Genomic DNA, 25458 nt, shown 5'->3' with positions numbered 1-25458 from the left:
TTTCCTTGACCCCGTGATATGGCTGAGGGATTTTATCACCTTAGTTGCTTTAAAAAAAAAAAAAAAAAGAGAAGAGAGAGACTGACTTCCTAAAAACGCGTCAAACGCAAGGTGCTGAGAATTGTTTTAAGTGGATTACCTCAACTGTTGCCCATGCAGTTCCTGAAATTTACTAATCAATGTAAATTAAAAAGCGATGGCCCTTGCACCTCAAATTATTTTGCATTTACAAAATTCTTACTTCTAGCTCTGCCAGTCTATAAGCCCCATCCTGCAAAGTTCCAAGACCCCTCAGCGTTCAATGAAAGCAGTACAGAGGACCCTGAACCCCTCACAGGAGGGGCTTGGCACCTAGTTCAAGACCCAGGGCAGAAAATGAATTTGGTTTAGTGTTCAGTTATCACAAGAAGTTTCAAATACTCGTGGTACAGAACACTTATCCTTTTATCTATAAAGCTCTCCCACATCCCCCGTGAGCTAGAATGCTTGGATCCCTGAGGCAGTGGGTAATACTGCTGACTTAGGCCTGGTCTGTGCTAAAAAGTTAGGTCGACCCAGCTATGTTGCTCAGGGGTGTGAAAAATCCACAGCCTGGAGCAGCATAGTTAAGCCGATCTAGCCTCCGGAGTAGAGAGCACTAGGTCAACAGAAGAGTTCTTCTGTCAATCAAGCTACTGCCTCATGGGGAGGTGGATTACCTAGGCTGACAGGAAAACCCCTCCCATCAGAATAGGTAGTGTCTAAGCTGAAGTGCTGAAGGTGCAGCGTTTCAAGCGTACACAAACCCATGGTCATTTACACCTGTGCAGAGTGAATGTAGCCTGGTGACATTCTACTCTCAGTTGGCACTGGAGTAGATACCAGTACAGATGCAGGGCAAAGGGAAGTCAGTCCAACGTTGGTAATCAGGAGATAAAACAAGGGACATCCGATGAAAACAAGAGCAAAATAAGAAGCCACGTTTTCTTCCATGGAAGAACTTGCAGAGTAAGGTGCTACGCAACATGAGTCCATTTGGCAGAATAGCATCCATAGCAGGGAAAGATTGTTGCATGGAGCACAGCAGGGTGTCAGCATCTACCGATTCACTTCCCAGCTCTGCGATTGACTTCCTGTGAGACTTGGGCAATCATGCAGTTCATTTATGGCTCAGTTCCCCACTCCCCCCCCCCCCCGATATTGATCTGCTTCCGTGGGGCACCGTGAAATTTAATTGAAAGGTAGAAACCATTTTGATAGCTGTTAAGGTACATCTACCAGAGGCTAAGCATCTTTGCTCAAGGTCTTTGAAGAGTTTTGTACTTTTATCCTAAGTACTGTAAGAAAAAGGAAAAGTGAAACAGCAACACTGCACACAGTGACCAGGTTTGGGTTTTTTTCCCCAAATCCCTGTATCATTTAACGCCGGGCAGGGGTAGTCAGTTATTTTTTGTCAAGATCCACATTTTTTTGGTCAAGGTCCAGACTCCAGAGAAAATAATAAAACAACAACAACAACAAGTAAATAAAAAGATTTCAGGGTCCGTTCAAAGCATCTGGCGGTCGGATTTGGCCCACGGTCTGCCCATTGACTACCCCTGATGCCGGGGTTCCTAAATTGTGGTTGGTGGAGCACTTGGTGGTGGTCCAGGGAGAGCTGTCTGGTCTCTGGGACTAGCTGAGCTTATTTCCAGGGGACTCAGAAATGAGAAAAGGAACAAGGAGCAAGCCCGCCTCATTGCCTGTATGTAGGGGGCACTGAATCCTATGTAAGAGACGCAGGGGAAGCTGGATTTGTTACCAGAGACCCAAGTCAGCCATTAGCAGGAGAGGAACTTCCAAAGGGAGAGAGAGATGCTTCTGCTGCATTGGAGACAAGAATCAAGTGGCAAGGAAGCATTTGCAGAGGTAAAGGAGAAAGAAGAACAGAAGAGATAAAGTGAGGAGCAGACAGTGTGACTAATTAACTCATTTTTTAAATGACGGAACATTTCCTGCATTGGAGACAGCTAAAATATGTAAGCAATTGGTGCAGTTGCCTAAGGGATGTTTGCAATCACAAACGAGAAGGGAAGTTCTCTTTGTGACCACAATGTGAGTGGAGGTTTCCATGAGAGCCTCTAGGACACGGTCACCCTACACTGAGAAAATGTTTGAGAATTTACCACTTTCCTAGACCATCCCTAACCTTCAAATCTGAGCTTAATGACCTCAGCCTGAGCATTCTGCTTACAAGCCAGGCTGCCTTTATACAGCCTTAGGGCAGTACAGACCAAAAAACACCCAAAAAACACCCATAAATTCTCCAGGAGAGAGCACAATGTGCTCCCTCAGCAACAGCCGCCATCTTGAACTGAAACTGCTTTCCAAAAATGGAGGGCTTCCCAGCAAGCAAGCTGGCAGACTCCCTAGACATTTTCAGTAAGTATGTGTTAGCGGTATACCCCATTGGTATTTAAATTCCTCTGAGCCACATGTACCTGGGGCTGTACAAACACACATGAAGACATGGGCCCTGCCTCCAAGCATTTACCATTAATTTAAGACAAAAAAGGGAAAAAGGATACAATGGAGATATACCAAACAGATAGTTAGATCTATATAGTTGTAGGTTGGGAGGGGGCCACAGGATTACACAGGTGGAAGGTGGTTGAACTCCATGAGTAGATAAATTGCCAGCTAGCCACTACTATGCATGGTTTAACTAAAGCAGATGGTTTGATTTGTATTTTTTTCCCCTAAGAGTCAAAGACATACCCAGAACCCATCTACCGTTAGAGGAGTTGAATTTATATTGCATAGTATATTTGTACATTTAAAAAACCAGGCGATAGGACAGCTCTCCCTGTGTTAATCTTTGTAAAAGGTCTGAGTGCTCATTGCCTGGATCGGGTTACTGTGAAATGTGCAGTACTGAAGTGACTTGAAGTCACTACTGCTGAAATTTACATTTGTTTTGAACAACTCAAAGAATAATCCCTTTGTGCCACATGTGTTTTTGGTAACCTGCTTAGATTCTACTATTTTACTACAAACTAGTAATGTTTGTTAGAATACTTGTCAGTCTATTTTAAAAAATAGTTGCAAGAGAATACATCAAAGCTGTTTAATTGAACAAAACAGAAGTCCGTTTTGTTTTGATGGGAAGTATAAAGTCAAATTCAGACTAGAAGCCTATGCCAGGATGGAGGGGGCTAAAATAATCTCCCTCACAAGAATCACATTTGTTTTACAAATGGATCAGAGCGCTCTATTTCACTGTATCCTTGTATCTGCTTTAAAATGGGGCATAGTGACTGATAGATGAACTTTAAAAGTAAATCAGATCTTTAAAATATGGTCTATAACCCTTCCCTGTCTCTGTCAGTGGAGGTACATGCCTATTCCCGATATACGGTCTGCACACTGGCCTGTGATTTTGTGGACTAAGGCTGCTGTATAAAAGGAAAGCTGTTCTTCATGTTATACTAGGAAGTAGGAGAATCTTGAGCTTCCTATTTTTCAGTCAGCACCCTGTTCAGGCTGTTTGCAGTGAAGGTTTCTGACAACGTCTTACCACACAAAGTGGATTACTAATCATTTAGGCTTCTAGAAAGAGCTGGATGGATCCACTTAACGTTAACATAAAGCAAAGGAATTTATCAGTTTTCCAAAGAGATAAACGTAGAGAGGTTATTGTGCAAATATGGCTTCTGTGGTCCTCCCCTTCGGAGTTGTTTAGCCCATGCTGTGGAGTGGAGAGAGGGCATGTGGCAGATTCATTTCCTGACAGGAGGCGTGTGCAATGGGTTTTGACCCTCACCGCCCATCTGACCCCATTATTTGTTGAAGGAGCTGACTTGTCTGGAAGGACTGGCAGGGACCAGGGTGCCAGATGGCATGTGTGTGTCTGTGTGTGTGTGTTGTGTGTTGGCTGTCATTCAGCCAGATTAATGTGAAGTTTGTAAAAAGGAGGAGGGAAAAAAACAATTAAGCAAGAATGCCAAAAACAATGGAGGCCACGTGCCACTGGGCAACAGTCGTTTGCAGCACAATGGGTTATCGGCTTACAATGAACGGGTCCAACTGTTGCAAACGACATGAGCCTGCCCAGTTTTCAAATCATTTAATGCTCTTGTTTACTTACAACCCAGCCAATCACTAAGTAGGGAGAGTGGTCACCTGATGTTCTTTTTATGCATTTAAGTCCCAGGCCTCACAAAATAACTGAACAGTGGTAACCATGGCAATGCTAATTATTGCACTATAACTACAGTAGGAGAAAGAAACCAGGGTAGACTCGGAGGAGGATTTGAAGACGTTTTTGGCCAGGAATTGAGCTTTGGCTTCTGCTTGTTTTGTGTTTTAAAATCTTTGTGCAAACAAATAAAGTTCTGCTTTAGAGATCTACCGGGTAACAGAGTTTGGGGAACTTTTGAACTGCTGAAAATCTTGACTAGAAAGAGCTAAAATCTCAATAGCCTTTTGGGCTGCAACACACTGCTGTTTTGGCATTTTATGTTAAGCTGATTTAGACTCGTGTAAAACATACAAGATGCTTCAGCAGAAATCAGATTTATTTACTGCCTCTGTATCACTATTTGACAATGGATGCACATTAGTGCTGTGCACCTGGCTTTTTAAAAGGTCACTTGTTACTAGATAATGTTTTCAGTTAGGGTGTTTTAAAAAGAGAATCTACAATCTCAGGCTAACCTGTGTTCTTCCAAAATAGAAACATGTTTCCAATGGCTGAACCTGTGCAGTCCTTACTCAGGGCTATGTAGAGATATCCTCCTTACTTATGTGAAGTAGTTCCTGACTCCTTGAGGAGTCCCTCTGACTTCCTCAGCACTATTCAACATGAGAAACAATCTCGCAATCTGGACATCAGTTTGTAATCATGTTAACTCACTGACTTCACTGGCAGCTTTGAATCAAGTAAGGACTTTTGCAATTTGGCCCTCCATGTAAATGTGTTTGTTTTTGCTTTTTATGCCGTGCATTTCTTTATCAGCAGTAATACAAAGTTGATCATGTCTTTCTAAGAGCACAGCACGTGCAAGCGGGGCAAAATGTGCAGAAATTAGATTTCTAAACGGAACTTTTCACCAAGAGAAGTCTGGGCTGTTTTTTCATTGGCTTTATCAGTTAAGATAGTCTGCATTTATAGTCATAAACTCTTACAATCTGAAGATTTAGCACATCGAAGGCTGTTTTAAAAAATTAAGTTGAGTATAATTCCATTCGATCTCACCAAGGCCCGAATGGAGGAGATCTGCAGTTCATCCCACAATCTAGATTTTGCTTTATAGTGAAGATTGCGTTGTGCTGGTTTCTGAAGCCCTCATATGTTTGATTTAAGGAAGGGCTAGATCTGAATTTCTGTTATAACCTGAACAGGATTTAATTCTGAATACAATATTTCATGCCCTGTGACAACAAAGCACACCGCAGCTGAGAGCCCGCCTTCTGATCTTCCTGGATATTGCTGGTTTTAATCTAACCTACTCTAATGTCGTTTTGTTCATGGCAGTTACGGTCCTGTTGAGGATATAAAGCCTTTGCTCCCCAAATCAGCAGGGGTTGGGGGGGCTATTGCAGAAGCATGTTCAGCTCCTGGGGCAGGAGCACTTTTCCCCAGCCTCGCGTGGGCTGGAAGTGCTCGGGAGAGAGTATGGCTGTGGGACAGGCGGTTGGGGGCAAATGGAGATGCATTTCGCATCTCCGTCAAGCTGCTCCCCTGCAGCTGATTTTCTGAGAGAGACTGGGACTGACTGCAGGAGGGGCCAAGGTAGGTGAGGTAACATCTTTTATTGGACCCACTTCCATTGGTGGAAGGTGCAAGCTTTCGAACTGCACACAGCACTGCACTCTGCTGCAGCTGGAGGGAAGGTCCCCACGGTACAGAGCCTTTGAAGGTGGGATTCGCATCACGCCCCAGCTCCCAGCACCAACAAAAACCTCTCTCCTTTGGAAACGTCGATATCCACATGATACACAAGGAAGAAGCTCCTTCAGTCTGTCAAAGGGCCCACTAAGTAAAGGCCGTTGAGGGTGCAGGTGCTGAAATTCCTCATTAGTCTTGTCATTAGCTGGGTTTCAGACTTAATGGAATACTGTCAGGTTAAAAATCCTATTTTAAACCATGGAATGTCCTTAGGTTACTGCAATCACTGTGTGTGCACATGCATGTAGGGGGGAATGGTCAATTTCAGTTTTGTTTCTAGGCAGTTTCCCTTCCTGGTTCTCATACACTAGCACAGTGCTGCATTGTTTGGTTTGCAGATGCTGCAGGGGAATGTGGATTTGGAATTAAAATAAAGTTCATGGAGAAACAGTTCCATAAAAAAACTTGTTTTTACAAAATCTTATTCTCAGCCAAAGTTGCCCTTGCAGTGTCCATCTGGAAACGGACAGAGACCCTTTAAAGATCTCGTGCTAACTGATGGTTCTTTTTAAAGTTTCTCAGAGTGGTTAGAACATTATGAATCTACTGCTTCACCCCTCCATTCCCCAAGTTTTAAAGTAATTTTTGAGATAAGTACAAAACAATCACTCCTTTTCAGTACTTCGGTACCAATTCTAAAAAACCTTAAGCACACACTTTGAGCACAGGAATGGTCCCACTGAAGTCAATTTTCCATTACCAATGTTCTGTGTGGGTTATTTTAAATTAAAGTATTTTTTTTTAGTACGCCAAACTGGACCTTTTTTAAAGCATCAAGTGCTCCTAGACTGACAACTTAACGTTTACAGCACGGGCTGAATGTTGACAGCCACTTTAACCTCTGAAAAGCAGAATTTTAGATGGAAACACCAGCAGCACTTGAGTTCAGCACTGCTGCTCTGACCGCAGTGCTAATGCCCTTCTCTCTCGCTCATGCAAAAATATACTTTTCATAATGTTCATCTGACCACTATATTGTTCTACAGGGAGATCTCAACAGAACAGTCTCCTAAATTGGTCCTGGTTCAAAATAGAAACATTTCAAAGCCTGCTAAATAAAATGTTCCCTCTTACAAAGGAACACATGGAGGCATTATGAATGGGAGATGGGGCCTGAACCAAAAATTCACATCTTGAGCTTTGGAGCCACATCTCAACTTTGTAACTCAGACCCACATCTACTGTTAACTTGCATTAGGCTGGGCCCCCCAAGACATCCTTCTTACCTCTAGACAATCTAGCAGAATCTTTGTGCTCTTTGCTAACATCTCACCTTGTTCCCTGCAGACTCTTGGCTTCTGCCCCATCCCAGTTGAGTGAAGACCTTCCAAGTGACTTGCAGTCCTTGTCATGGCTGACCTCTGTTGATGTTCCTCGCTTACAACAGATGGCTAGTGGAAGAATGGACTTCAGCATCAGCTCTCAGGAGTCAATGCTGCAGCAGACAGGTAACTTGCCCTGCTGTTAAATGACAAATAATAATAATGAGAGACAAAACGCTCTGTAACTAGCTTTCTTGTTTGTAACTTTTCACAGTAAGTACAGTAGATTTTGCTCTCTGCCAGAAGCACTACATCCTGTGTATTTTTTTTAAGAGGCAGTGCGTACTAGGGTTTAGACCAAAGATCGAAGAGTTTGGACTTGACTTTTATGCCCAGCTAAGTCTCCTTGTGTGACCTTGGCGCAAGGACTTCGTTTTCAGAAGTTCTCAGTATCTCTGGAAATGGTCATTTATCTGTGCCTTTGTTTCAACATCACTAAAATGAGAATTGACCAATCCTGCAGCTGTGCACTTCATACAGCCTCTCAGTTAATGGTCACCAAACTTCTCCTTAGTCTTAACATTACTTCAGCAAACACACCTATTTGTGTTCGCTTTATGGAGCAATTTATGCCATTAGATTATAAAAGCTTTTGGGGCAAAAATTGTAATTCAGTATAATTTACCCTTTGTAAAATGCCACATACACTAATGGCACTACAAAATCATTAGAGAGCTGTCACCTAACATCCCAGCAGCAGCTGCTCTCAGTGGCATCTGATGTCACCCTTGCAGTGTGTTTTGAGTTCAGTCTTATTTCCATGGAGTCTAATCAGAGTTGAGATAAGGCTTTAAAAATAAATAGCAACTAAGTTTTCAGAGATGTAGTTTTGTGTGGGTGCGTTCATCACGTGCTTTTTCATGAATAGGTCCTGTGCCAGGTAATATGCATTCAACAGGTGCTCCGGGAGCAATGATTCAGGTGCAGGCCAGTCTGCCACAGGGAATTGTGGGACTGAATACTATTACATCGCATGGAGCAAACGTAAGAGCTGACCTGAGCGGGTTAATTGTCATTGCAGTGTTTGCCAAGGAAAGATGTTTGACTATAGGACCAACACTTTTGTCTTTTCATCCCAATAGATGAGCCAGTACACGGTCGGAGGGCAGCCATCTCCTAGTTTACAGTCACAGCACTCGCTTTTCCCTGCTCCTCATTCACAGCAAGTGTTTGCCATCGCACAGAATGCACAACAGGTACTATTGTTTGCTATGCGGCCTGCATCTCAGAGGAGCTGTACAGACCGGATTTGCAGGCTCTTACACAGACCTACAGATATTCTGCACCAAAGTGAACAGCTGAGCTAAAATTGCCTTGAATCCCCCTAACCTAATCTCTGTGCACGTGCCTTTTAGAGTCAGGTTCTAAAATGCCAATTCTAGGAACCCTTCAGAAGGAAAAACACCACTGCCTCCCCTACCACTGGCGACGTGCCGTAGAAACTCAGCATTGGGAGTGTTCACTTTCCAGAACCAGTAATCAGCTGCTTATTCCAACCAGGTTATCACTACACAATCCCGTCCCCCCCCCCAAATTGGAAGAAAACTTATTCTATTAGTGTGTCATTTTACCCACCCTCAGCCAGCTTCCTGATGACTCTGCTCACTGAAACAGCAATGCCCCGGGTCAGGTCAGCTTTGCAGCCAGGAGCAGACCGCACCAGCACAACCCACCCAGTTCTTCTACTGTGGATATTTAAAAAAAAAAAAAAAAAACCACCTTCGTCAGTCTCCAGAGCTTCAGGACAGTATTTTGCTGATGCTAGATTGCTCAAAAATGTGATGAACCTGAGGTGGGGCAGGGACAGCCTGGGATAGAGCTGTGACAATGTCACAAATTACAAACAAATGATTTGATAATAGCATTCGGATGAGCAAGAGCCTTGTGTGCTATTGTACAGTGAACCGGAATTGGGAAGCTTTTGGTATGTTCATTTTAATGATGTCCTGTAATTTGGTGTCTGAATCAATTAGAATCTAAACAGCATAGAAAGTGTCTCCCTTGCAAAAGGGGAAGGGGGCTTGCATGGGGGGTGGGATTTCATTATGAGAAAGGATGGAACTTGTTACAAACTCTCCATGTCCTTTAGTCCGTACTTGGCTTTACCGACTGAGAGATTGGTTAGAATCTCCTGTCTCCTCAGAGCACAGGAGCCTGTTTGAGGAAGTACTGTCTGGAATGTGATCTTTTTGGGGAGCTTTTGTTTCTCATCAGTACAAAGCCAGAAATAACTCACGGCAATTATGTGTGTGTGTGTGTGTGTGTGGAATGGGGAAAGATGATTCTTCTGACAGTTTTCCCTCTTTCTTCTCAATACAGTGTAACCCAGCTGCAATATACAATGCATCCTATGGACCCCATCCTCAATATTCTCAACCTCGCCTTGCCCCTCACACTGCTCAGGAAGTCCATCCCAAACATTATCCCAAGCCAATCTACTCCTACAGGTCAGTGGAGAACAAGCTGGGATATTGCTCCAAGCCTGCATTTGACTTGGTTATAAATGTATCATACTTGGCACAGCAAAAGCTCCGTTTCCTTTCCTAGCACAAAACTGATTTACTTTTCCCATGATCTTGACAGAAGCCTTCTCTGGAGAGGCAAATCCGCATCACTCCTCCCACAGCACTCTGCTGTTCTGTCCAGGTTACTAGTGTAGTTAACAGTGGAAAGACCTTGACAAGTTAATCCCCTTCCAGCAGAACAGAGGTGGAGTAACAGCGCCAAAGAGCTTGGTTCTCAAGATTTCATTATCTCTTTTGGACCCTTAAACACGGAAGCTGGGTAATGTTACTGTAGAGCTGATGAGACCCCGAGTGCAGCGGGAAGTGACTGTTCACACGGGCACTCGTGTCTGGGCAAAGGCGGGTGTCAGGTTGCTAGGTAAAGAGGAGGAGATTATGGGCCAACACGCACAGTCTGAAGAGGGAACTGGCTTTTATCTTCTCTCTTTCTTCCAGCTGCTTGATTGCAATGGCATTAAAGAACAGTAAAACGGGCAGCCTCCCAGTGAGTGAGATCTACAGCTTCATGAAGGAGCACTTCCCCTACTTCAAGGTAAGGAATCAATAAGCTTTTATGACTGAAGGGAACAAAACAGGCCTCGCCACTTGCCACTGCATTCAATCTGTAGCATCTCAAGATGCTGTGTACCAAAACCAACCACCCCAGACGCCCACGTGTCTCCCCTGCTTTACCCTGGCTGCATTTTAATTCCGGAGTCACACTGGGTCTAGGGGAGCAGCCTATTTAGGCCTAAGCCTCTGGGCATAAACAGAGAAAACAGCCTGGCCACAACAGGTGGCACCATGACCTCATCCTCCCTCCATCCCCTCCTTGGGCTATTCCCCAAAGCAAGAACATCCCCGTCCCAGAGAGAAGGTGGCCTCAAGAAACGCCATCCTTGGTAGCCTTGGAGCCTCCCTCAGATCTTCCTAGGTTTTTACAGGGGGTCTATTGCTATGACATCTAAGGGCCGGTATCTCCCCCCACTCTCAAGCAAACTGTGTCCAGTTCCACAAACTCTGCCTTGGGCAGACCCATGCATGTAGCAAGTTCCACACCAGTTGTCCCCCCGTGAAACTATCTTGCTGCCTCCAGGCCCCCAAAGAGCAAGTCTAGGGCCTGTCAACAGCACAGCCTCAGCTGAGCACACCGGAGAGAAGGGTAGAGGGCCTAGGGAGAGGGACTGTCTCAGAGGTAAGTCAGACCCAAACTGCTTTATTTACGTTGAGACCAAGGCCTTGAACTGTGCTTGGAAGCTAGTGCAGCCCAGAGCCTTGTGACATACAAAAAACATGCAGCATAAGGAGGCCGGGTACAATATGCTGAAAGCTGCTTGTGTTGCTAAACGGGTGGGCAGGTTGCTGTGATCTGTGGGGCCTGTGAGAGTCCCCCATGGAGAATTCACAGTCCATCCACCCGACGGCTCTCCTCACGGCAGCAGCTTATTCGAATAACAACCTTCTGCCCTCCAGACAGCTCCCGACGGTTGGAAGAACTCTGTGCGCCATAATCTCTCCCTGAACAAGTGCTTTGAGAAAGTGGAGAATAAAATGAGTGGCACCTCACGCAAAGGCTGCCTGTGGGCCCTCAACCCTGCCAAGATTGACAAGATGGAAGAAGAGATGCAGAAATGGAAGAGGAAGGACTTGGCCGCTATTCACAGGAGCATGGCCAATCCAGGTAGACTGGCATTGGGCTTTGCCACTTGCTGTGTAGAAGAGTCACAGTAAACGAGACGGTTTGGTCAGCTGTACATAAATTGTTATAGTTATCCAGAGCAGGCTTGGGAAAGGAGGGAAAGTGTTTCAGAGGACAGGGTCGCTCTGTGGGGCTCGTTGCATGTAGGCAGCTGCCAAGGACATTGGTTTGGCTAGCTGAGTGATTAGGGAAGCAGTGCACCATGCTCTTCTGGCACACTCCAGGAGTGTTTATTATTGGCCTAAAAACAAACAGGTTTCTCAGGAATCTAGCATAAAAAGCAGGCCTGGGTTTGCTGGAATAGAACCTTCCATGTGTGAAATAGTCAGCGCTGGTATCGGAACTGAGCCACGGGAGCACAGGAGAGGCAGAGAATTTTTGTTAATCTATTTTTTGATTCAGCACTTCATCCAAAGCGTGCTTGCTTGGTGTGCTTCCTACATTCCCCTGCCTCTGACCCTCCCAGGCACTGACTCGTGTTCCCAGCTGCTGCCTCTCCCTGCCCTTCTCTAGCTGATCATCACTCCCCTCACCTCTCCTGGGAGTGTCGTCTAGTGATTAACGCTGGGCAATGAAAGCCAGAACTCCTGGCTTTTATATCCAGCTTTGCCTCTAACATTGTGAGATTTTGGGCAAACCCGACTTCAGCTCGGACTACTCATCTGTAAAATGGGTGCGCCACTTCCCACCTAGCAGAATGGGTGGGAGGCGGAGTTCATGCTGTACAATGCTTTGAGATCATCTAGCGGAAGATGTTAAATTTTCTATTCTAAGATTTTCTATTCTAAGCCCTGACTCCAGTTTTCTCAAAATACCCCAGTCACTTATCTTGAGACAATAACCATTCATCTTAATAGGGTATGCTGGCTCTTTCAGACTCAGATTAGATCCAAGAGGATTATCTTCTGTCCCAATCTTTAGACATTCTAGACAAGTTCCGCTGCCTCTGATGGTCAGTGCTTTAGAGCATTGCATTTTAAACACCACATTTCATGCCTATTTTGCAGAATTGAGATTTTTATTCATGCTCCAAGATTTCCCCATGTTTGTAACAAACAGCGTATTTGTTAAGCTCTTACTAGCATGGCAGTGGCTGAAACCAAACCTGACCTTTCCTGGTAAGTCTGGAACGTGTGATCAGAATGACAACATTTTATTTTTGACTGAAGAGTTTAAAAACAAAGTAATATTGAAGCTATCATGTGGCTGTCCTAAAAACATACTTAAGATGTAAAGACAAGTTTAGCAAATCCTCAGTCAGATTAAAATTCCCTGACCTCTATCAACAAGGAGCTCACTGTAGGTCTGCCCCATGTGGTTTGAAGAGTGTTAGCCTGACTGCCCTGGTAAATAGGCCAGGGTTTTCCTGGCCTGATCATAAGACATCAAAGAGAAGCCCTGTGTATAGGAGGGAGGGAGGAGTGGAGGTGGTAAGAGGTACCTGTCCAGCTCTACAACTGTACTTCTGCAGCGTGTCCCTATTTACTGCTGAAAAGCAAAGCATGCATTGCAAACCCTCAGCTGCCTCAGGGACCTACTAGCCCTGCTCACACCATGATAGACGTGTATGCTCAGTTGCTTATTTTCCATACAGAGGAATTAGACAAACTAATCACCGACAGACCTGAGAACTGCAGGCGGCCTAGTAAACAGGCAGAATCCGAAGTGTCCACACTGACTCACATGACCGCAGCCCAAGGCCGAATCTCCATCTCCAAGCTGCAGCCCCAGCCCATGACTCTCTCTCTGCAGTCCATACCACTGCATCACCAGATCCAGACCCAGGCTCGCATAGCCCCGGACTCACCGGCACCTGCCCAGACGCCTCCTCTCCATACTCTGCCTGACATGACCCAGAGTCCCCTTCCTCACCACCCAATGAGCCGTGCACCCGCAGACTTCCTGAATGCGACAGCAGATATGAACACCGAAGTGGATGCTCTTGATCCAAGCATCATGGATTTCGCACTACAAGGTAAAGGGGAAGCTGGATGGGAGCACGGAGTGTCAGTGTTACCTAGTTATGGAGACACTGTACATATAAAACACATCCTGGATCCAGTAGGACATACTGGGCTCACTTCCACTGGAATACTGCAGGACTGGGCTGAAATAGAAGATCAGAATCCTATCTGGAATACCATGGTTTATGTACCTTGAATTTCCCTACATGCGTCAGTATAATTTAGCCCAGTGGTGCAGTATCCAGTGACGATTAGGAGTGTATGTGGGAGGGACATGGGGGGGGGGGGGGGAGTTGGCTTAACGGTCCAAAAAAAGGCACCATGGTCATGGCCAGTCTGAGAACCTGCCTAGAACAGGATCGCCCGAGTGCTAATCTTAGCTCGGACAATGACTTTCCTTGTGGCCAGGGACAAGTCGCAGTCTTGGTGCCTCAGTTTCCCCACCTGCAAAAAGGAACACTTCTCCACCTCCCAGGGTTGTTGTGAAGATTAGCTGCGTCGTGTCCATGCAGCATGGCAGGAGAGAAGAGTGCTATATAAATAATATCATTACGGGTGAAGAATACGTTTTAAGCAGGTTGGGAGGGGCAGGAAAGTTAGCTGTGGACTGACCAGCTGAACCCATATTATTCCTGCTATTCTGAAGGCCTTTGTACCACAAAACCAAAAACTTAGTCGCTCACAAGCATCATCCTATGACTGAGTAGAAATTAAAACCTTTCAGTTAAGATAGTTAAACAGTTACTATTAAGACCATTGTATACCTTGAACCCAGCCCATGGCAGGTCAAACCTGTAACAGGACTGAATTTATGCTCTTTTAAAGGAAATATATGGGAAGACATGAAAGACGACAGCTTCAATCTAGATACCTTCGGTGCCTTCAGCAACTCCCCTCTCCAGCTCTCAGACTGTGACCTGGGCACGGCTGGCCTCACCCCCGTCTCGAGTGGTAGTGATTATTCCTTCTCAGACTTACAGGTCACAGGCCTCTACACTACTTACACCAAGCTGGATAATGTAGCCTCGTCACAGTACATGAATGGTCAAGGCAACAAGCCCATTGCTCTGCTTTAAGATTCCCAGATGCGAGGACCGAAGTAACTCATCACAGGCCTATTCCCTGGGAGGCCTTAGGATAGGATCTGAAAGCTGGAAAGCAGCTCCTTCTGCAGACCCCTGCATCACGCAAGGTATTTACCAGAACTCTGTGTGATGCCAAAATGTATCAAGCCAGTACTAGCACGGGGTTTGTGAACACACCTCCCTCGTCATCTTCACTGAGATCAAAAAGGATTTTGGCTGTTGTGATACAAGAACGGGGAGCTGACAAAATGGAGCGTGGAGTGCATCAGTTAGGAAAAACTTTACTAGGACAATTCACACACGAGTCACATTATGTTTCAACGTAATCCAACCCTCAGAACTAACGTCGAGTGCAGGACTGACATGCAGATTCCGTCTGACCACAACATACACAGGAGCCCATGCACCAGCTCACTGCTCCAGCGGGCCGAGTCAGAGATTCCGAGAACCACCTGATCTTATGTATTTGTTTCTTTTTTTCCAAAGAGCCAAATAACTGCAGCCAAACAAACAGAGATCACATGCTGTTTCTGGAAACGCTTGCAATGTCAACACCTTTCTGATGCAACTGTCTTTAAATGTATTCTTGGGGGGGGGAGGGGGAAGGAGGCTTCAAGCAGAAATTTTTTAAATCAAACCCACAATTTTTTTACCTAGGGCTTAATAAAAAAGGAGGGTGGGGGGGCTGACAACATGAAGGAGGTAGTAGGGCTGAATTATTAAACTGATCACTGGAGTGGAATTTTAGGAATGACACACTTATCTTAGACTTAAAAAAAAAAATGATTAGGTTTGTTACAATAGTTCCTGTGTATTGTGCTTCTGTTGAGTCTTGTGCTAGGCAGTATTACTATTTGTAAATTTATTTATATTTATTGTTCTGAAGAGAAAAGAAATTATGTAAACTGAGCACTGTTCAATTTTTTTTTAAATGCAGTAACTCTTTATTTGCATGAACTAAATTATTCATAATCACAAATGCAACACCTTATTTTAAATCACTTTTGTAGTACTTCGGTTTCATTTTGAAAGCTGAATTTAAACAAGCACTTTTGATACTGTGAAACACCTTTAAAAAGAAGTCAGACCAAATATTTTTTTACTGTACAGTACCAATTCATAATTGTCTTTTTTCCTAATTAATCTAAGCAAAATTGATTCTTACCATGCATTTTTTTGTAAACTTTTGAAAACTAATATGTATTTGGTAACATTTTAAAATTGGATTTGAAGAAACAGTTCAAACGACGAGTGATGTAAAGCAAATTGTAAGAATTACACTTAAATGTAGTGTTTAGGTTTTTGTACCTCTGTGACATTGAAGTAATATTTATTATTATTTTTTGTTTTGCTTATCATTGTGCCTCGATAACAATTTTACACTTCCTTATAATTGTACCAACATTGTACCGACTTAGATTCAGACGAAACTCTTCCCTACACTAAATTATGGCTAAGAATGTTTTGAAGCAGAAAAAGGCCCCACTACTTTTTCATTACACAGATTTAAACAAGAAAAAAAAAAAACAGTCAGCCTTTGCTAAATTCTATATACGGATACTCTGGGAAGATGAACAATGCAGGATCTTATCCCACTGCAATGTCCAGTGGTACTTTCTTGTTGAAAATCAACATTGTGAAAATGAGATGTGATAATGTCTTATGCGTATATATCTTTTCAAATATGCACATAAGTAATAACCTCTTCTAAAGTGGCATGATGCTCCATGTCATAATTTATTGTTTAAATCAAGTTCCGTTTAGAAAACACAATAATGTGGACATTGATCATTTGATGTAAGTGGTATCATTTAAGATGTTTTAATTTTTTAATAAATATTTCTTAGTTCTAACCCTGGGTTATTCTAGATGGACTGTGTTAAAATTAGTCTGGAGTACATAAAGCCACGTTCAAAGGGCACTTTGCAGCTAAGTGTTAAAAAGCAACGGCCTGGAAATTGCTATCTGAATATTACCTGGTGGAAAATGGTTTTATCTGATTTAATAATGCAGTAAGCACAGAAAATGTTGATCCTTGATATACTGTCTAAGTTTGCTGCAAATGACTAGAAACTTCTCTTGAACATGAGACTGTACTTTATCTAAAGAGCCCACCACTATAGGAAAACAGTCGTGTCCCTCATTTCTACTATCCACACAAATTAAAACAGTTTACTTCTATACAGTACCTTTCATCAAACGTCAAACATAATACTACGCCTTGAAACCCACCATGACATCCATTGGAATCACTCCCATTTTACAGCTCGGAAGAGAGGGGCACAGAGAGCGGAGCGGCTCGTTCTAGGTCATTCAGCCAGCCATTTTTGCAGAGCCAGGAATAGAGTCCAGGAGTCCTGGCTCCTAGTCGCTTGCTCTCCTCAGATGGGAGGGTTACAAAACAGGCGAACTTTTGAACCTATTTAGAATTTTCCTGAAATAGAAATAGATGTAAATATGTTGCTTTTTCCTCCTCCCTACTCTTACCCTCAGTTCAAACCTCCCTTGAGAATAACACTTTTAAAAGGCGTATCATGTACTTTCCTCCACAACCCACTTGCTGTGGAGAATCTTTGCATCTAAACTCACCTGCAGCCACTGATGTTTGTGTAGTTCCTCTTCTCACAAAAGAAGTCCCGCAATCCATTGTGTATGAAAACAGATCTTAAAAAGATGAGCTGTTGAAATCAGGTTAAGTTGGAAGGGGCTGAACGTTACCACCTCTGGACCACTCTTCGGGGGCCTGTGTGAAAGTCACTGCCTCATTCCCCTCCTCAAGTGTCACTGGCTGCCCGACATTCCCGCAAAATGGCTCCGGAGACCACGATGGAACTGGGTTCACATTCCTGAAAGGCCATTCAGGCTCCAACCTCAGCTACCTCTTCACCTCCCTGTGCCTCAGCCAATCCACCTGGAAGAGATAGGGGACATCAGAACTTCTCTGCAAATCAGATGCTGTATCTAATAGGTGCCCCAGGGTTAGTAAGTGACAAGGAAAGTTTTGGATCGGGGCCTGGGATGAGGGAAAATAGTGTGTATGTTTAATTGCTACAGAGCATCACACAGACCACTGTTGCCATGTTACTTACCCAAGGTCTGGTCACCATGTAGTCCTTTCTCCAGATGGTTCATCAGAGGAAACTAGCTGAATGTCACTCTGGTGTTTTCTGCAGCAGTTTTAACAGCAGCAAGTTTTCTATCCAATAAAGGGCCTATGCACCCTATATTTCCCTACAAGTCTTTTCAAACGTACTTCTACTATCTAGTGCCGGTGCTATAGTTAGGCCTCTTGCTCTCCAGGCACTGAAATCAAAGAGAGTTTAACCTGAGTAAGGACTGCAGGGTTTAGCCCTAAATGAATGCTGCAAACAAGCATACACAAGGTTTCATAATTCTGCCTCAATTACACATGCTTCCCCTACACTGAGAGTTACATTTAAACAAATGTTCAGAAGCGGACAACTAAGCCAAGGAAAGCCATTAAGTTCAGGCTGACACTTGAAATGTTGATCGCATCCCAAGCACTAAGCCTGTACAAGTACCAGCTACACAACTCAGCAGCTCTGTACTGAACACCAGTCCAATGTTAGTTACAGGGAAAATACAATGGAGCTAAACTTCCATTTTTCAGTGCGAGATGGGCATCCTTTAAACATCTTTGAAAATCCCAGACATACAGTATTTCATATAAATCATATTCAGTTTTCATTAAGAGACAGAGGGTTGCTGAGGGTAACTCGCCAAGCAGCCACAATAAAGTATCCCCCAGTGTGCACAGTAACATGTGCTATTGGCTTTCACTGGTTTTAAATAGGCTTTGACATTGCATTGGTGGTGATGGAACAGAGTTCATCCCTAAATTTGGTGCAGTGGAGGGCGTTCCATCATGCACGGGGTTTGCAAATATTCATGTTTTAAGAGATTTTATTTTGTAAGATTACTGGAACTATAGCTAGTTTAATAGCAGAAGTCTTCGTTCTTATAGGTTACGTACAGAGTAATCTAAAAGAATCATTTACTCTATGGTCTACCCCCACCCAAGCTATCCCAGAATGCCCTTTTTCCGATCAAAAACAAGTGTTGCAGTGCAGGCCCCAGGCCATGCATCATCAAATGAAGTTCCTGCAAAATCCCCAATCCACCCAGGTAGAAAAGGGGAAAAAGACACACACACACACACACACACACCCTGATACATGACTGAGGCAACTTGGCAGTAGCATTCTTGCTTCCCCACCCCACTCTAACACAACCGGGTTAGAAAGAACCACAACCGGGCATTTCCACACTGTAACAGCAGGCGCTGGAAACCGTAAAGCTAACCAACGTGGCACAGCTCACTCGTGGCAGAGCAGGGGCTTGTGTATGAACACATTGCTCCAGGAAAGCGAGCTCCATGTCACTTGCTGGCAGGCATTTCTGCTCTGCGCATTTAATGCAATGAGAGGATACAGGTCATAGAACCTCTGCATTTAGTATAAAGACAAAGAAACAGAAGTCAGAATCCTCCCTGAAAAATGTCATCATTTTATTTGGAGCAGTTGGGCTGGATTTCCCAATTCTCCTTCCATACAGTGAGTTTTGTTAACAACACATCCTCCTTCTCTCTCTGACAAAACTCGTTCAGGTGTAACACCTTTCAAATCAGGGAACTTTTAGTCTCTCCTGCTGCCCTCCTCTCAATAAAATACACAATACATTCTTTTTGGAAAAACCTCACCACTGGCATTGCATGTAGTAAGTTGTTTCATCACATTCTCTAGCCCACTGTGTGCATAGCTGTCCTGTGCGTCTCTTTGGTTTTGTCATTATTTGGTTTACAATCAATTGATGGGATCTGTAACATTGCCAAATAATGGCTTTAACACTGTATTTAAACCAGGTAACCAATTCTATTCCCATAAGGCCATATCTAAGAGCCGTAAAGCCGTATCTTATTCTTATGATTAAAGATTACAGTGAGACATGGTACATGTATTGTCATGAGGTTATGCAACCCAGGACAGTCGAAGGATATATGTGACCTGAGGATTTATTTTTAAAATGGCAAAAGGGTGGATCACCACTATTATGCAGTTACATTAGGCAAATGGATTTGTTACCCGCCATGCTACCACAATAGAACAAGGCACAGTAAGATCTAAATCATTGCTTTTACTAAACTAAATAGTTTGAAATGTGTGATATGTTACCTTAATTCATGAGGTCAGGTTAACCACTGACAAGATCAGGTCCACATGTGCTTTCCCACCCCACTCCAAATAGAGTGTACGTGGGTGGGTGGGGAAGCAGGTGCAGACACTGGAATAATTCCAAGGAATTCCAATATGAAATGGAAGGGGACACCAATTAAAGAAGAGATGGAAAATTCAACTGCCCCTTTTCATTCCCTTGTTAGAACTGGGACTGTTTAACAAATCCTGCACTGACAACTGTGTTAACAGCTGCAAACTTGGTGTCCTGACCACAAATAAAATGAAGGACAGGTTGAAATGTATGGCTCTTTCGAAACCTTCCCTGGAATCCCTGACCATGCTCCAAGAATTATTTCATAATCACCTCTACTGAACACTGTCATAGCAGGGGAATGAAGAGGCTCTCCAGTGGTTTTCTAGTGGTTAGTGTGAATGTTTTTCCAAAACACAGTTTTCTCTTGTTCATTAAAAATAACAACATTTTCTTATTATGCTGGCAGATGTTTGGCAACAACAAACATTAGTACAAAAATATTTCTCTTTCCGGCTATTATACAGAGTTTGATTTCTACTCCCAGCTCCATTCATTCTAATGAAATGTATCTCAACATTTTACTGGGTTTACAATAAAAAAATAAATGATTTTAAATTCAGTTATAAAATGACCATGGGGCCCATCCCTGCCGGCTTTGTTCTGAAGACAAGGCTCCTGAGGTCAATTTGGGTTGAATTTAAATCCCACAAAAATGCCACTGTAATGGATTTGTTTTTTTAATTGTCCCCACAAATCCAGGATGAACACGGTGTTCACAGAAAGGCTATTTTTATGGTTGAAAATGCAACAATGGCATCATTTATTGAGAGACATCAGTAGAGTCTAAGGCTTCAACACTAGGGTCGAATACACGCAGGCAAGAAGACATCTGGTCTCAAAAGGAGTGGTTTCTCTTTGTGCGCTTCCTTGTCTATAGTGATTGTTCCTGGCACCCCCACCTGCGGCCTCTCTGTCAAGAAGGGGGGGGGTTATCCAGGGTAGATAAGAGACGAGCGATCTGGGTCCTCTGTGCACGGGTGATGTGCTGAGTCATGTGAATCATGCAGTCCAGGGCCACCTCTGGGTTTGCTTGAACCAAGCTACAGTGGACACAAGAAGGGAAGGAGAAGGGTGGCATCACTGAATTACTGGCAGAGAGCTGGGCATTGTACATGACACACAGAAAGACAGCTTCTGCTCTAAAGCTCTTATAATCTAAGCAAGAACCATCCAGTGCCTCCTACACACTATACCCAAACTGTGGTGAAATCATCTATTGTGGCCATTTATACCCAGGAGTATTAAACGTACTACTTAGTTACTTTTAACTAAGCAACATGCAACTTCCTCCAGTAAGAGGCTGGAGCACTCCATGTACTCACGTCCGGATATGTCTGAGGGCGTAATCCCGTTTCAGATATTTGATGTTTTCTCGAATGGCTGATCGGGAACCCTCCTCTTCTTGCAAGTGTTTCTCCAGCCATTCCACCACCGCCTGGTTATTGTCCCAGAGATAGCCCTAGAGAAAACAACAAGAGCATCTTTGCATACTCCTGGGAGAGAGGTGGGTCCTACAAAGTTATCCAATCCATCTTCTTTCCAGTGCAGGGTTACTCCTGATTGTACTGTCAAATCCAGTTTTAGACTATCCCAGGACATACAGCCTTCCTTGGGACACTATTCCTTGTACCAACAGATCTTACCCTCACATATCTTTTAAGGCCCGCGCAGGTCCTGAAAGCTGAAGCAGTTATGCAAACAATGTGATGCCTTAATTTGCATAGCAGGTGAATATGCAATACTTCATTTGCATAATTCTACTCCCTCTCCCAAAGATTTCCGTCTCACTTTCCCTCTCTCTGCCTCTTCCCCCAGCATTACTGTTCTGTCAGGTTTCTTCCTCCCATTTAATATCCCTCGCAGACATCTGGGCTAGTTCCCCTCCCCCCCCCCCCCCCCCCAGATGTATTGGTTTGCAGTTTTTCAGTTGATTCTTGGTTTTTTATTAATTTATTTTCCCACTTTTCCTATTCTCTTTCGATGGTTCTGTAACCCCCTCACCTCCCATCCTCACTGGTATTTGCAACTCCTCTCTTCTCAGTGTCTTTCATGCTCCACATTCCCTCTTCCTGATCATTAAGAAAGATGTCAAATAAAACCTGAGCTAAACACAGATCCCAAAAGTACATCACTAGACCCCTCCCTCAACTCCGCATGACAGTGTTCATAGCTAAGGCCAAGCAAAGTCAATTGGTGGAGTAAAACTTCACGAGGTTGTAATCAACTGCTTTACTCAAAACTGAATATCCTTGAATCTTATATCGAATGTATCTCACGTTCCCTTCACCTACTAATTCCATCATTTCATCAAGCACTTCGGTTTGTTTAGTGAAACTTATTCTGAAACTCATGTAGTTTACTGCTTAGAGTTCTGTCTTTCCCTAAATGGTTAGTGGTTCTATTTCTCTTAGTATTGGTTCTATTATTTTACAAGGGACAGAAATCAGACTTACAGGGTAGTAACAGCCACGATTGTCAATTAACTTAAAGTTCATAAGTCATGACTTAGAGAATTTTTATTTAAAGATAAATAAAAAAAAATACAACAAAGAAGCTTGAAAGCACCGGCATGCAATCTCTTCTTTCTCCACTGAGAGACGCTGCTTCAAGATAAAGAGATCAACCAGAGGACTTCTTTTTTTGCGCCATTTTGTTTAAGTTTGATGATCACTTGCATCCAGTGTAGGTCACCTGATCTGAAGAACCGTGCTTGGATTTCAGTGGCCATTCACCATGGCAGGAACGTTACACTCAAGCTATGGAACAGTAACTCTGATCACGTTTCAGCCAAACTCAGGAAGTCAACTGAGCATGTGCTCGTGTAGGGAAGCTCGGCAGGCTGTCGTTGGACAGTACGGGAGACACTGAGAAAACAGACTGCAAATCAGTAACATGAGAACCTGAAATAGCCAAGATGAAGAGATACCTTCACAGCTCCTTCCGTCTCCATGAACCAGCGGCGCAGCATGGACTGGATGTGAATGTTGCTGAGCTCGCTGTCCGCATTCAGAATCTCCGTTTTCACCACCTCCTCCAAAAGGAGGCGCCGCAGACGCCAATATAAGAACGTACGGGCGTTCTTCCACTCAAGGATATCCTGGGGTGACGGAGGGAAGAGAGTTCAAAATTCAGGCTTGTACAGGAAATGCTTTGGGGATGGCGGAGATGAGGAAAAGCTGAAGTTCAGGATACTGGTACACTCTATTTGTCTGGACAAAATATTTGGGAGGGGCAGGGTGTATCCTTGCAATCTGCATCTCCAGAGAGATTCCCCCCCTGCTTACAGACATGCTGCCCTTCTAAAAAGTAGCATCGGAAGCAGAGGTATAACCTCTGCTGTTCAAACTCTGCAGGGACAGCAAGACTCTCTCCAGCAGCACAATGCAACTCCGATCAGAATTCCTTTCTGCACAGCACAGCGCTCTAACGGAGCCCGACACTGGAGCCAATGGGGTTCTAGGTGGGTGCTGCAGGGTTCACCCCTACATTAGGAGTTGTGGAGACTGGGGCCTCAGAAATACCAAGTCAGAAGCATTGGTGCGGTCATGTCACGCAGCAGCAATCTACTTCCATGCTCCTGCCCATCCATGACAGGACAGGGTCTCACCCACATCAGCCCTGGCACTGCCCTCTACAGTAATGAGATTTTTTTCTTTAAAATGCCTTGACCATATTTTCTAACGATGAATCATTGGGGTTGTTACATTTCCCCAATATCAGCACAATAAAAGCTGAAAGCAAAGCGCTGTCGCTTAACTGCAATAACGCCCTTCTCGTGCATTCTTCCTGGCGTGTCGTGAAGGTCAGCAAACTGCACTGCCACCTGGTGGAAGATGGGTAACAGGAGCTCTTCCCGAGCTTTCAGCTGCTTCTCCAGCTCTCTGTGATCCTCTTTTAGGAGTTCTGGGGTACCTGTTATTCCAGGAAACAAAGCAGCTGTCAGTCTGGATTTGAGTTCAGTTACCTGCAAGCCAGGCTGTAAGAGAGCAGCAAATTTTAAACTAGGAACAACCAAGGGTTAAAAATTCTCCTTTAAATAAATAAATAAAAACGAAAACCCATGGACTTAACTACTGTACTAGTGACCTTAAATGGGAGTTTGAGGTTTATACACTGACACAAATGTGCATGGCACTCTATAGAAAAATAAGGCACTGTCTCTGTCCCAAGGATTTCCAAGCTAAAGCTATGCCTAAACAGACTGTGTGAGTGCTTGTGTTTTACATACAGCATCTTTATAGTTTCTTAAGGTCTTAGAAACAAAAAGTAACTTAGAAGAAATAACATTTGTAGAGCTGACGATTGTTCTCCGAGGGCGCATGTGAATGGTGTGAAGAACAGATAGACAAGGCACTATGGACATCACAACCCCTTAGATTATTATTAATTTATATTCAAATAGTATGGAGTGGCCCCAATCAGGTCAGGCACTGTCCCGGATTCACTGTTAAAAGAAACCTCCACTGGCACCTAAACAGGATTTCCCAGATGGTCACTGCAGCACCATTATTTACCCATCTCCAGAGTTCATGCCTCATGCTTTAAGCTAGCAACGTAAACTGGAACAAAAGGGAAAGGGGGAAACAAATTCTCTTCTTACCCAGCTGTTCAACAAGTCTGGCATAGACTGAATCAATTCTTCTCATGGTCTTTATCAAATCCTTCCTCCTGAATTTAATTTCCACTGTTCCTTCAGCTTCTAAAATGCCTCCCCTAGAAAGGACGGAGGTTTTGTGATGCCAAGTTTGGTACAGTGGAGAGGTCTGTGTGGGGAAAATACATTCTGGGAAGACTTTCCAGTTTTATATTATTTTCAGCAGAAATTTTGTTCTTATTGTTACAGTACAGAGGGTGTTTAAATTTGAGGATTAAGAGCAGGGACGCTGCAAGGGTTTCCCTTCCCAAATCTGAGATTTCTGCAGCTTTCTCTTTCTAGCATTTTCTACTATTTGCCCCTATGTTCAATAGTTATCACCAAGTATTCACGAAGATAAAAGGAGGGCCATTAAAAATAAGAAGTTTATTTAGCCCAGCAATGTATATTGTTGGAGGACCAGTTACGTAGAATATCCAGCAAATTGTGCTGTGAGAGCCCAACAATTTTTAGCTGTTGGCTCATGAGTTTGGCAGGTTAACAAATCTCATAATGAGACCGCTGCAAATGAGTCTATGAACTCATAAAGGGATCACATAACGGGTTTGTATTTCCCCTGCAACGTGCCTCACATTTTTGGGTGTTCTGTATGTATTATTTCTACTAATAATGCAGGTTCTCTCCTAGTACTTGAAAGATCTCAGCAGATCACCAGTTACAGAGTTGTAGTTGTATAACTTTAAAAAGGACACTGGTTAGGTATTGTTCAGATTTTTCGCAATAATTGCATTCATGACGACTGCCTTGCTTGAAAAACAGGCAGAAATGTGGGTGAGGTGATATCTTCTGTTGGTGAGAGAGACAAGCTTTTGAGCCACACCAAGCTCTTCTTCAAGGCTGGTTCAGTTGGTCCAATAAACACCTTGTCTCTCTAATACCGTCATGGCTACAGCTACACTGCATAAAGCAGAAATTTGTCTTTTCCCAAGTGTAGTTTAGTTTTCTCTTCCACCCCTGTGGGCTATTGGGAAGGATTTATCAGTGAAGAGAACACCATTCAAAGGCTCCCAGGCATGTGGCATGGAGAATACAC

General features: G+C 43.8%; 2 protein-coding genes across 9 annotated transcripts in view; one reads left to right on the top strand and one right to left on the bottom strand.

The window, feature by feature from the left end:
* Positions 1 to 15038, top strand: part of FOXN4 (forkhead box N4) — a 44100-nt gene extending 29062 nt beyond the window's left edge. The window contains exons 3-10 of the mRNA XM_054006693.1: positions 7196 to 7356; positions 8099 to 8214; positions 8313 to 8426; positions 9550 to 9677; positions 10191 to 10287; positions 11208 to 11415; positions 13028 to 13408; positions 14223 to 15038. Of these exons, the coding sequence (XP_053862668.1) occupies positions 7196 to 7356; positions 8099 to 8214; positions 8313 to 8426; positions 9550 to 9677; positions 10191 to 10287; positions 11208 to 11415; positions 13028 to 13408; positions 14223 to 14473 (1456 nt within the window). The 3' untranslated portion in view covers positions 14474 to 15038. The remainder of the gene's footprint in view (positions 1 to 7195; positions 7357 to 8098; positions 8215 to 8312; positions 8427 to 9549; positions 9678 to 10190; positions 10288 to 11207; positions 11416 to 13027; positions 13409 to 14222) is intronic.
* Positions 15039 to 18989: 3951 nt separating this feature from the next.
* Positions 18990 to 25458, bottom strand: part of ACACB (acetyl-CoA carboxylase beta) — a 75007-nt gene continuing 68538 nt past the window's right edge. For 7 of the 8 annotated variants that reach the window (XM_054006145.1, XM_054006149.1, XM_054006147.1 and 4 more), the window contains 5 exons: positions 24372 to 24484; positions 23529 to 23683; positions 22698 to 22868; positions 21094 to 21230; positions 18990 to 20811 (listed from right to left, as the gene is read on the bottom strand). In XM_054006145.1, the coding sequence (XP_053862120.1) occupies positions 20685 to 20811; positions 21094 to 21230; positions 22698 to 22868; positions 23529 to 23683; positions 24372 to 24484 (703 nt within the window). In that variant the 3' untranslated portion in view covers positions 18990 to 20684. Of the gene's footprint in view, positions 20812 to 21093; positions 21231 to 22697; positions 22869 to 23528; positions 23684 to 24371; positions 24535 to 25458 lie in introns of those variants that run through there. The other variant, XM_054006151.1, reaches the window with a different exon arrangement.

The sequence above is a fragment of the Malaclemys terrapin genome, chromosome 16 (assembly GCF_027887155.1).
Source record: "Malaclemys terrapin pileata isolate rMalTer1 chromosome 16, rMalTer1.hap1, whole genome shotgun sequence".
Taxonomy (NCBI): domain Eukaryota; kingdom Metazoa; phylum Chordata; order Testudines; family Emydidae; genus Malaclemys; species Malaclemys terrapin.
The sequence above is the reverse complement of the archived record's forward strand: the minus strand, read 5'-3'. Positions and strand labels throughout refer to the sequence as shown.